The 14,204-nt window shown below is 35.8% G+C and overlaps 1 protein-coding gene across 1 annotated transcript in view; it reads left to right on the top strand.

Moving 5' to 3' along the window:
• The window catches only part of LOC143240634 (fibrillin-1-like), a 209,582-nt gene that overhangs the window by 14,760 nt on the left and 180,618 nt on the right, over nt 1-14,204 (top strand). Inside the window, 2 exon segments of the mRNA XM_076483387.1 lie at nt 2,866-2,948; nt 3,552-3,794. Coding sequence (XP_076339502.1) covers nt 2,866-2,948; nt 3,552-3,794 — 326 coding nt within the window.

The following is a 14,204-nucleotide window of genomic DNA, read 5'->3' as shown; positions in this document are numbered from 1 at the left end:
TGTATTGATTGTATTGAGATTTTGTTTTGTTTTTGAATTTCACGCAAAGCTACACAATGGCTATCTGCGCTAACTGTTCCTAATTTAGCAGTGTAAGACTAGAGAGAAGGCAGCTAGTCATCACCACCCACCGCCCACTCTTGGGCTACTCTTTTACCAACGAATAGTGGGATTGACCATCACATTATCACGAACCCACGGCTGAAAGGACGAGCATGGTTGGTGTGATGGGATTCATACCTGTGACGCTCAGATTACGAATCAAGCGCCTTAACCCACCTGGCCATGCCGGGCCTGTATTGTGATTATTAAACCAAAAAGTTACTGAGATTGAGTTCGAAAAGGTTCTCAGGTGTATGAGAAATAAAAAAGACATTTTTTTAAAACTATTTAACTATGTTCCATATAAAAGAGTTACATTTCTTTGAGGTATTACGAAATATTTTTACCAACGAAACGTTGAAACTCATGATTTGAAAAGATTAAAAAGGGTTTCGAAGAGGTTATAAATAAAATGGGTTTGAAAGAAAAAAATATTTTGTTAATGTTATTTGTATGCATAGATAACGATATGAAACCATTTAACGAACTTACGACATTTAACAAAACAGAAGTGAAACCACGACCACTGAAATAATTTTGGCAACTTTTCACTACGTTTTAACAACTTTTACTTTCACGAATGTCAAACGATTTCTTTGTTTTGTATAATCAAAGTATTTGATTTTTCTCATTTACGACATAATTTAGCTTTATAAGTCTCAAGACTTACAGCTATGTCACTAGGGGGCCGGGGCTGTAGAAAACTTTAGCTCATTTAATATTGTTTATCACGTGGGATGAGATATTTATTTATTTCATAAATGAAGTCTTGTAAAGACCCATATCTGAAGCTAACTTTGTGAGAAAAAAATTAAATATTATGGAATATGAAACCCTACAGTATATGTATGACCAGAATGTGTAAAAAAAGTTACTAAAATTTACGGTTAAGTGACGTACATAACTGAAATCAAGAATTAGTTGCATTATTCAATTGTAACACTTTTACTTAGAAGACAATTATCTGGTGTTTGTACAACCTTAAAAAGAATCATATACTACACTTGGGCTAAAATGTAAAGGTTCAGGCGTAGCTTAATTAGGGTTAATTGCTAAGTATCCAGTCATCACAACCCGCCCCTGTGCGGCCACTCTAACTGAATAATGTACTTAATTTTCACTGTTACAACACTTTCACAATCACAAGTGTGGAGAGTGTTTAGGGGCATATCACGGCTTGAATGTAGGAACTTGCGATTCACATCCAAGCAAACCATCCTGCAGATCACACCCGTCTCTGAAAACAAAATGACGATCGATTTTAATTTTACGTATCACCTGGTTGTAGGTAAAGAATTATGGATTACAAAAAATTAATTAAAGTGGCATATACATTGAAATAATTTTGAATAAGCCCAAACGTTAAAAAATTCAAAATTACCCATTTTTCTTATTTGGACTTAAACGTTAGAACCTTCAAAATAAATGTAAGTATTTATTTAGTAACTTGGAATGAATGAAGATGAAAACTGTTGTCTTATCAATAAGAGGGGTTTTGAAAAGTCAGCTAGAAACGACTAATCATTTCCCTTTATTTTGTAACATCGTAAACCCTATTGGTATATTTTGGTATGCAAACCATGTTGCTTAGTTATGCCCAGTGGTGGGATTCAAAAATTTTAAGAAGGGGTTCTTTCAAGGGAAGGCCTCAATAATAACGGGTTCTCTTACTTTTCCGGAAGTCTATACTGATACATCATTTGAAAAGGAAAATAATGGAAAAGTGCTTTAAAATCTTTTATTTATTTCATTTTAAAATTTCAAATAGTCAATTGATTGTCATCATATTTGTCCGTTTTTTTCTGATCTGCACTGTGATTATTGACTGCATTCACTTGACGAACTTTGTCAATAATACGGTCTGTGATTTTCTCATTAAATCTTTCTTGTCGAAATGTGTGATGAAGTGTGACGCAATCAGTTTCCACGACATCAACAATTCGACGGTATAATTGAAGCCATCAACGGGTTCGCTAAGCTCAAAAATTTTTAAGAACGGGTTCGCGCGAACCCCTGCGAACCCCCTGAATCCCACCACTGGTTATGCCTATTATATGAGTTCGTCATCTCCAGATGCTTAGGGCGCTCGCCTCGTAATACGAGGGTCGCGGATTCAAATCCCCGTCATATAAAACATGTTCGTCCTTTCAGCTTTGGGAGTGTTATAATTTAACGGTCAATCTCACTGTTCGTTGGTAAAAGAAGTTTCCAGTGCTAAATATAGGAGTTCGATCCCTGTCGTGGCTTGTAATCCTAAAATAGATAGCCCACATTGTGCATCTCTGTGTTGAAAATAAGCAAACAAACACTACCATTTTACTGCTGGAAATCTGAAATGAAATATAACTTTAGCTACTTTAATGTGCGATTTTTGATATAGTGTTAATTTGTGAGTGACTGCGTCTACGCAATGAATTATATCCCCCTTTGAGTCGGCTTTTCTGCAGCACAAAAATTGTATTCAGAGTGTGCGTTTTTTCGGCGACGAAATGTGAACGGTGATTCCTTGGAATGATAATCTAGGCACATTAACCACTTGGCCACGACGGACCTCACTGTGTAAGCAAGAATACTAACTGTCAGCTGTTGAAGAAGGAATTATTCAAGGATAAATACAAGCTAATATTAAACTTATTTTTTATATATACAGCTTAAACGGATAATAGGAAATAATTTTGTGTTATTTTAAATGTAAGCCTACGCATATAATTAAATAAAATATAAATGCTGTTTTGATAGATTTTGTTAAATTTCGAATTCCAGACCTAACTTATGTAAAGGACCTCAAGGACCATCGTGTTGCCCAGGTTGGACGTTCATCCCGGGTACCTTAATGTGTACAGTTCGTAAGTATCCGTCTACAAAACGTCATTAGGTAAAGTAATATTTGTAATTCATATCAGCTATCGTATCTGAATGTCATAAAGCATTTCTTTGTGTTTTTTTTAAATAGTGCTCGTGAAATTCTATAAAGAGAATGCACCATAATCATTGATGAAACTCCAATTTTGTCACAACACGTAATGTTTCTTATGACTTACCATTCATTAGACATGATCACGCTAACTTGAGTGTAATATGAGCAGAGCGAGGGTTAGCTGGTGAGCTGGATTCAAATTCGTGCGAAATATTAAAATATTCCCTTACATTAAGCTTTAGATGCGTTATAAGAGTAACATTAAATCCCTTAATGGCATGGATAATATGGTGTAATGAGTGGCTAGCTCCCGTATGGTTAGTAATTTAAAATTAGGAACAAAAGTAAATATCCTTAATACCATTGCTGTAAATAAAAAGTGTAGAATGTCATTGAGCAGACGTAACATATTGATAGATGATATATATTGATCGATAAATTACACATGTGTGTAGATTCTTGTTTGCTTTAAAAAAATCATATCAAGTACACATATTTATTTATTTATTTTTTTTGTGTATTTGTCTCCCAGCATTATGCATTCAATCGTGTGGTAATGGTCGTTGCATTAGGCCTAATCTGTGTTACTGTAACAACGGTAATATTGCTGTCCATTGTGGAACTACGGGTGGACCAGGTCTAATTGGTCCTGGTATACATCCAGGCCCAAGAATTCCCGGTCCTGGAATCTCAGACCAAAGAGTTCCAGGTGTTGTTATTCCAGGCTCAGGAGGTGTGGTTCCAGGTGGTCAAGGAATACCAAGCCATCGCTACCGTGAGTAATAATAGTATGAATAACTTTCAAAAGTTTTCATTATTTGTTTATATAAGTAAATCTCAATTTCAAGAAAATAGGTGGGGACTTAGTTTCAAAATGTTTTGGTGACATACTAGTGATAATGTTTTGGTGACATACTAGTGATAATGTTTTGGTGACATACTGGTAATAATGTTTTGGTGACATACTAGTAATAATGTTTTGGTGACATACTAGTGATAATGTTTTGGTGACATACTAGTAATAATGTTTTGGTGACATACTAGTAATAATGTTTTGGTGACATACTAGTGATAATGTTTTGGTGACATACTAGTAATAATGTTTTGGTGACATACTAGTGTTAATGTTTTGGTGACATACTAGTAATAATGTTTTGGTGACATACCAGTGATAATGTTTTGGTGACATACCAGTAATAATGTTTTGGTGACATACTAGTGATAATGTTTTGGTGACATACCAGTAATAATGTTTTGGTGACATACCAGTAATAATGTTTTGGTGACATACCAGTAATAATGTTTTGGTGACATACCAGTAATAATGTTTTGGTGACATACTAGTGATAATGTTTTGGTGACATACTAGTAATAATGTTTTGGTGACACACCAGTAATAATGTTTTTTGACATACTAGTGATAATGTTTTGGTGACATACCAGTGATAATGTTTTGGTGACATACCAGTAATAATGTTTTGGTGACATACCAGTAATAATGTTTTGGTGACATACAGTATAATGTTTTGGTGACATACTAGTAATAATGTTTTGGTGACATACTAGTAATAATGTTTTGGTGACATACTAGTGATAATGTTTTGGTGACATACTAGTAATAATGTTTTGGTGACATACTAGTAATAATGTTTTGGTGACATACTAGTGATAATGTTTTGGTGACATACCAGTGATAATGTTTTGGTGACATACCAGTAATAATGTTTTGGTGACATACTAGTGATAATATTTTGGTGACATACTAGTAATAATGTTTTAAGTTTCGTGCATTTTAAATCAGGTTTTTAAAAATCAATTCAGTTACCATAATAACTTTGACTTGTTATAACGCTTGACAACAAGATTGATGTAAGTATTGTTCACATATAATTATAATGGAAATAACTAAGGAAAAATACAAACAATACACTTCTCATGTAAGATTCTGTACAGTCTGTTTAAATCCAAAGTTCCTTTGTTCATAAGAAGTACTCTGTTAACCCTGAGCAACTAACGCTGCTACCAAAGTGAGATCTTAACCTCTAGTTACCACATGAACTGCCACTGAAGGATACTGTTGTTGTCTAGATATCACTGAAGGATGACACTGTTGTTGTCTAGATATCACTTGAACCACCACTGAAGGATGATGCTGTTGTTGTATAGATATCACTTGAACTATCACTGAAGGATGATGCTGTTGTTGTATAGTTATCACTTGAACCACCACTGAAGGATGATGCTGTTGTTGTATAGTTATCACTTGAACCATCACTGAAGGATGATGCTGTTGTTGTATAGTTATCACTTGAACTATCACTGAAGGATGATGCTGTTGTTGTATAGTTATCACTTGAACTATCACTGAAGGATGATGCAGTTGTTGTATAGTTATCACTTGAACTACCACTGAAGGATGATGCTGTTGTTGTATAGTTATCACTTGAACTATCACTGAAGGATGATGCTGTTGTTGTATAGTTATCACTTGAACCACCACTGAAGGATGATGCTGTTGTTGTATAGTTATCACTTGAACTACCACTGAAGGATGATGCTGTTGTCTAGATATCACTTGAACCACCACTGAAGGATGATGCTGTTGTTGTATAGTTATCACTTGAACCACCACTGAAGGATGATGCTGTTGTTGTATAGTTATCACTTGAACCACCACTGAAGGATGATGCTGTTGTTGTATAGTTATCACTTGAACTACCACTGAAGGATGATGCTGTTGTTGTATAGTTATCACTTGAACCACCACTGAAGGATGATGCTGTTGTTGTATAGATATCACGTGAACTATCACTGAAGGATGATGCTGTTGTTGTATAGATATCACTTGAACAACTCTGAAGGATGATGCTGTTGTTGTCTTGATATCACTTGAACCACCACTGAAGGATGATGCTGTTGTTGTATAGTTATCACTTGAACCACCACTGAAGGATGATGCTGTTGTTGTATAGATATCACGTGAACTATCACTGAAGGATGATGCTGTTGCTGTATAGATATCACGTGAACTATCACTGAAGGATGATGCTGTTGTTGTATAGTTATCACTTGAACCAACACTGAAGGATGATGCTGTTGTTGTATAGTTATCACTTGAACTACCACTGAAGGATGATGCTGTTGTTGTATAGTTATCACTTGAAATATCACTGAAGGATGATGCTGTTGTTGTATAGTTATCACTTGAACCACCACTGAAGGATGATGCTGTTGTTGTATAGATATCACGTGAACTATCACTGAAGGATGATGCTGTTGTTGTATAGTTATCACTTGAACCAACACTGAAGGATGATGCTGTTGTTGTATAGTTATCACTTGAACCACCACTGAAGGATGATGCTGTTGTTGTATAGTTATCACTTGAACTATCACTGAAGGATGATGCTGTTGTTGTATAGTTATCACTTGAACCAACACTGAAGGATGATGCTGTTGTTGTATAGTTATCACTTGAACTATCACTGAAGGATGATGCAGTTGTTGTATAGTTATCACTTGAACTACTACTGAAGGATGATGCTGTTGTTGTATAGTTATCACTTGAACTATCACTGAAGGATGATGCAGTTGTTGTATAGTTATCACTTGAACTACCACTGAAGGATGATGCTGTTGTTGTATAGTTATCACTTGTACTATCACTGAAAGATGATGCAGTTGTCTAGATATCACTTGAACCAACACTGAAGGATGATGCTGTTGTTGTATAGTTATCACTTGAACTAACACTGAAGGATGATGCTGTTGTTGTATAGTTATCACTTGAACCACCACTGAAGGATGATGCTGTTGTTGTATAGTTATTACTTGAACTATCACTGAAGGATGATGCTGTTGTTGTATAGTTATCACTTGAACCACCACTGAAGGATGATGCTGTTGTTGTATAGATATCACGTGAACTATCACTGAAGGATGATGCTGTTGTTGTATAGATATCACTTGAACAACTCTGAAGGATGATGCTGTTGTTGTCTTGATATCACTTGAACCACCACTGAAGGATGATGCTGTTGTTGTATAGTTATCACTTGAACCACCACTGAAGGATGATGCTGTTGTTGTATAGATATCACGTGAACTATCACTGAAGGATGATGCTGTTGCTGTATAGATATCACGTGAACTATCACTGAAGGATGATGCTGTTGTTGTATAGTTATCACTTGAACCAACACTGAAGGATGATGCTGTTGTTGTATAGTTATCACTTGAACTACCACTGAAGGATGATGCTGTTGTTGTATAGTTATCACTTGAACTATCACTGAAGGATGATGCTGTTGTTGTATAGTTATCACTTGAACTATCACTGAAGGATGATGCTGTTGTTGTATAGTTATCACTTGAACTATCACTGAAGGATGATACTGTTGTTGTATAGTTATCACTTGAACTATCACTGAAGGATGATGCTGTTGTTGTATAGTTATCACTTGAACTATCACTGAAGGATGATGCTGTTGTTGTATAGTTATCACTTGAACTATCACTGAAGGATGATGCTGTTGTTGTATAGTTATCACTTGAACTATCACTGAAAGATGATGCAGTTGTCTAGATATCACTTGAACCAACACTGAAGGATGATGCTGTTGTTGTATAGTTATCACTTGAACTACCACTGAAGGATGATGCTGTTGTTGTATAGTTATCACTTGAACCACCACTGAAGGATGATGCTGTTGTTGTATAGATATCACGTGAACTATCACTGAAGGATGATGCTGTTGTTGTATAGATATCACTTGAACAACACTGAAGGATGATGCTGTTGTTGTATAGATATCACTTGAACCACCACTGAAGGATGATGCTGTTGTTGTATAGTTATCACTTGAACCACCACTGAAGGATGATGCTGTTGTTGTATAGATATCACGTGAACTATCACTGAAGGATGATGCTGTTGTTGTATAGTTATCACTTGAACCAACACTGAAGGATGATGCTGTTGTTGTATAGTTATCACTTGAACTATCACTGAAGGATGATGCTGTTGTTGTATAGTTATCACTTGAACTATCACTGAAGGATGATGCTGTTGTTGTATAGTTATCACTTGAACTGTCACTGAAGGATGATACTGTTGTTGTATAGTTATCACTTGAACTATCACTGAAGGATGATGCTGTTGTTGTATAGTTATCACTTGAACTATCACTGAAGGATGATGCTGTTGTTGTATAGTTATCACTTGAACTATCACTGAAGGATGATGCAGTTGTTGTATAGTTATCACTTGAACTACCACTGAAGGATGATGCTGTTGTTGTATAGTTATCACTTGTACTATCACTGAAGGATGATGCAGTTGTCTAGATATCACTTGAACCACCACTGAAGGATGATGCTGTTGTTGTATAGTTATCACTTGAACTATCACTGAAGGATGATGCTGTTGTTGTATAGTTATCACTTGAACTATCACTGAAGGATGATGCTGTTGTTGTATAGATATCACGTGAACTATCACTGAAGGATGATGCTGTTGTTGTATAGTTATCACTTGAACCAACACTGAAGGATGATGCTGTTGTTGTATAGTTATCACTTGAACTATCACTGAAGGATGATGCAGTTGTTGTATAGTTATCACTTGAAATATCACTGAAGGATGATGCTGTTGTTGTATAGTTATCACTTGAACCACCATTGAAGGATGATGCTGTTGTTGTATAGATATCACGTGAACTATCACTGAAGGATGATGCTGTTGTTGTATAGTTATCACTTGAACCAACACTGAAGGATGATGCAGTTGTCTAGATATCACTTGAACCACCACTGAAGGATGATGCTGTTGTTGTATAGTTATCACTTGAACTATCACTGAAGGATGATGCAGTTGTTGTATACTTATCACTTGAACTACCACTGAAGGATGATGCTGTTGTTGTATAGTTATCACTTGAACCACCACTGAAGGATGATGCTGTTGTTGTATAGATATCACTTGAACAACTCTGAAGGATGATGCTGTTGTTGTCTTGATATCACTTGAACCACCACTGAAGGATGATGCTGTTGTTGTATAGTTATCACTTGAACCACCACTGAAGGATGATGCTGTTGTTGTATAGATATCACGTGAACTATCACTGAAGGATGATGCTGTTGCTGTATAGATATCACGTGAACTATCACTGAAGGATGATGCTGTTGTTGTATAGTTATCACTTGAACCAACACTGAAGGATGATGCTGTTGTTGTATAGTTATCACTTGAACTAGCACTGAAGGATGATGCTGTTGTTGTATAGTTATCACTTGAACTATCACTGAAGGATGATGCTGTTGTTGTATAGTTATCACTTGAACTATCACTGAAGGATGATACTGTTGTTGTATAGTTATCACTTGAACTATCACTGAAGGATGATGCTGTTGTTGTATAGTTATCACTTGAACTATCACTGAAGGATGATGCTGTTGTTGTATAGTTATCACTTGAACTATCACTGAAGGATGATGCTGTTGTTGTATAGATATCACGTGAACTATCACTGAAGGATGATGCTGTTGTTGTATAGTTATCACTTGAACTACCACTGAAGGATGATGCTGTTGTTGTATAGTTATCACTTGAACCAACACTGAAGGATGATGCAGTTGTTGTATAGTTATCACTTGAACTATCACTGAAGGATGATGCTGTTGTTGTATAGTTATCACTTGAACTACCACTGAAGGATGATGCTGTTGTTAAATAAATAACACTTGAAGTACCACTGAAGGATAACACTGTTGTTATATAAATATCACTTGAACTGCTACTAAAGGATGACACTGATGTTCACATCTTTACATTATGTGTAGTACTGCAGTAATAATTCCTACTTGACCAGAACAGGTATTATACAGTTGGAAGTGACAAAGGCAGCTAAAGATAAATCAACTTAATGACTTTTTTAAGCATGCATTGTGTAGAACTTTCACATATACAGAAAAAATAATACACTATTATATTAAAATGTAAGGCATATTAACTTATCTGTAGACTTGCCTGAAGGTCGTTAAACGTTTCTATTAACCATGTATACATTAGATGTTTAACTTTGTAATATTATACATCCTCATGTTACAAAGTTATTAATTCCTCTGTGATATCAGTAATTGTTTGTTTTGTTTGTTTTGGAATTTCGCACAAAGCCACTCGAGGGCTATCTGTGCTAGCCGTCCCTAATTTTGCAGTGTAAGACTAGAGGGAAGGCAGCTAGTCATCACCACCCACCGCCAACTCTTGGGCTACTCTTTTACCAACGAATAGTGGGATTGATCGTCACATTATACACCCCCACGGCTGAGAGGGCGAGCATGTTTAGCGCGACGCGGGCGCGAACCCGCGACCCTCGGATTACGAGTTGCACGCCTTACGCGCTTGGCCATGCCAGGCCCATCAGTAATTGAGATGATTATAAAAAACAAACAATTCAAGTATAGGAGTCACAAGCAAAGAGCAATCTAATTATATGGTGAATTTATTAACGTTACAAGACAACATCACAAACAATAGAGAAGAAACTAAATTGTATATTGTATTATAGTTTTTTGTGTATGATTGTAGAATCGTGTGGTGTCGTGACAAGTATAACTAATTTTCGCCAGCTTGTTTAAACACAACACTATAGAGCAGAGGTTCCCAAACTGTGATCCACAGCCATCTTGGGGGTCCGCATGAATACATCAAATTTATGAAATTACTTCTTACTGAAAGATTAACGAAAAATAAAATGCTAAGAAATTATAGAACTAAGATAGTAATATATATAAATATGTATAATATATATAAATCTCCAATTAATAACTGTAATTAGCATAAATTATGTTAATTCCTTGTACACAACAAACACCACTAAGACAGTTGATTTCCAGCTGGATTAACGGACATAAAATCGAAGTATAAAAACGAGGTAAGTGTGTTTCCAGATGTTCGTTTGAAACTGTGAGACACTGATGTAGATCGTAATGTTGTTTCAGTAAAGCAGTATCATCCTTCACAAGTGGTAAGTTTGTTTTTATTTGCCATGTTTCAATATATTTTAACTGTTGTTTCCTTAAAACTAGAACCAAGCTGTAAAGGTAGTAAGATACGCATATGATACACCAGTTGCACATGATAAAAACTATTTTTAAGGCAAGGGGGCCACCATTTGACAAAGTTTGGGAACCCCCTGATATATCGATATGTTTGATACAAGAATTATAATATATATAGTAAACGTTTACCAAACTTCTAATGCTGGTGGCGACAACACCTTATATCGCTAACTTTATGAAAATCAATGCATTCTTACTATCAGTTGTTGACTCAGAAATAATAGTTGTAAGAACCACTGTTTGTGAGGCTTGTGCTAGTTGCAATCGACTATTTTAGAATATCAACAATGCGTAAATAGCAAATCACTCTGAAGAATATTATGCTGTGCACCACATGACTTGGTAATCACTGAAGTGAAACATGTTTTGTATCCAAGTTCAAAGTTAATAACGATATTGTCTCCGGGGACAAATGTGAAGAATTGTGGTTAGATATTATAGTGTGAGCTGTGGTCGAAGGTTCATTCACTACATATCATAGTATAAGCTGTGGTTGAAAGCTCGTTCACTAGTCAAGAAGTCGAACATAATTTCCAAATTTCAAGGCTTTATGATCTGGCATCCAAGTCGTGCCACAAACCATTTGACAGTGTTTGAACAGTGTCCACACAGCAAAAATTAATCACGATCAAAGCTTTGATTTGTATAATGGCTCTTAGTTAAGCAAAAGCTGTATTAAAAATACACATACACCAAAACATCATTTGGAGCTGTTCTTCCATGCATTAGAGTAGGTTGTTATAGTATAACACAGATGGGAAGTAAGTTTATCTTTTGGATTGCTTCAACGCTATGTTTTGAATGGTATGAAATAAGTATGAAACGCAATACGTAAGTTAACATTTTAATGTTAAACAATGTTTTCTTTGTTTGCAGTTAAGCGCAAAGCTACGTAATGGGGTACCTGTGTTCTGCCCATCACGGATATCGAAACCTGATTTCTAGCGTTGTAGTTTCGGAGAATACCGCTGCGCCACTGGAAACAAAAATACTGTTAATATATACGTTGATAACAATACATTGGCAATGAATTATACAACTTCAGTAACAATATATCACACAATATAAATAACCTTATGATAATAACATAAATAGCACGTGATAGTGCTTAAACAAATGTTATCTTATTGGTGTAACACAATCAATAATCACACAACTGAAATGTTTTTCAAAAGGTGGGATAGGTTCCAAAGGAGCAACAGGAATTCTCCAATTAGGTTTTCTGACCAACTAACAGACATGACAAGTTTTTACTAAACTGAGAAACATCTTGCCTAATTTTGAGTCAGAAAATAAAAAAGTCTCATAATTTTGTCACGCGCCTTGTTGACTCCTAAATGACCTGCCATAAGGAATTCATGAACCACTACGATATATCAGAATGATACATTATTGGAACAACAATTTAATAAACTACAGACAAGTCCTTTGAAGCTGGTACATTTGGTGGTTTCAATTTTCTCATGAGGACACGATTTTTGAAAAAGTAACCATTTGGAACCTTCTCCACTTCATCTTTTAGGAGTGAATATTCAAATAGTGATCTGCGGATTCTTTTCTTGCTTATCGATCGGTTGCTTTTATCAAACGTAACTTCAGCAGATGAACCACATTCATCACTGTCACTCACCCACATCCAACATTGTAACTCACCAACTTCCATCATTGTCACTTACCCACATCCATCCTTATCACTCACCCACATCCATCATAGCTACTCACCAATAAATTGTCAGTAGGACAATTATTCACAAGATCCTCGTCAGGTCCATAAAATGTTTGAGATAAATCCATAATGTTGCCCTCTGAATACGTCTCTGTCGTTTGTTTCTGGCTTAATTTCAAAGTCTGAACGCGAGTCACAGCATACGAGGGGAGCACTTCTGTATTCTCCTCAACAACAACACCATTCTTAGATGAAACAACGATCAGCTTACTAACCATCTTGGGTTCGGTAACAACTTTTTTCCCAGCCTACTCGTTTCCCAATAATAGCTATATACCCTGAACTGGTCCCGAAACTAAGTCTGATGTTAAATAAACGTTATGGAGAAGAACATTAATAAAGCCACCGTCACTACTCTTAACAATAACAGACTCGCCAGTGACAGAACTCGAATTTAAAGGCAGTATACTTTCTAACAACAATGATTTAGTCTCCCCAGTATCACGTAACATATGTATGGATGTGGGATTAGCAGTGTTATTCGTCAAAGACATACAACACACAGACACAAAATGTCTAAATTTCTCGATAACTGTATCAGTCTCTTCCCTCAGTGGCCAGGTAAACAACATTGGATGATCTGGTGAAACTACGTCCATATGTGGACACGAACACACTGGATGGTACCTCCCTATAGATTCATGGTGTAGCTTTAAACAGAGAGGGGGGTGCGCGTGACAAAAGCACGAAGTCTATGACTAAGATTTTTCTTGCGGGATGTATTTTTATTATCTTTATAATTACAAATACAAAGCCTGTAGATTAAGAAAATTGCACATACCTATTAATCCTATTTATACAGAATAAAATCTACATTTATTGTTGTAATGTTTCGACTATGCAATTTAACAACGAAGAGTTATGAACTACAGTAGGACGAATTTACAAAAGTTTAAATGGTTTAGAAGATAGCCAATAAGTTAGGAGAATTTAAATCAAACATCAGAACATGGTGAACGCCATCGAAGTTTCGTCACTGTTTTTTGTCAAATCGCGTTTTAAATGCACATGCAATTTAATAATTAATAATGTTACCAATATCATGAATGCGTTCGAAAAATGTTTTTTTATGTTGATAAATGGCATTATTTTATGATAACTTTTTTACCGTAGATAAAGCCCCTCAGCGAGTCAGCGGTAAATGTACAGACTTACAGCAGTAAAATTCAAGGTTCAATTGTTTACACAGATAGCCCATTGTATGGCTTTGCTGTGAAACATAATTAATGTAAAGTTATGTATGGTTTTAATAATTTAATACAGCGGGTTCAAATCCCCGTGGCACCAAACATGCTCGTTCTTTCAGCCGTGGGGGCGTTATAATGCTACGGTCAA

Source organism: Tachypleus tridentatus, chromosome 13 (assembly GCF_004210375.1).
Source record: "Tachypleus tridentatus isolate NWPU-2018 chromosome 13, ASM421037v1, whole genome shotgun sequence".
NCBI lineage: Eukaryota > Metazoa > Arthropoda > Merostomata > Xiphosura > Limulidae > Tachypleus > Tachypleus tridentatus.
The sequence above is the reverse complement of the archived record's forward strand: the minus strand, read 5'-3'. Positions and strand labels throughout refer to the sequence as shown.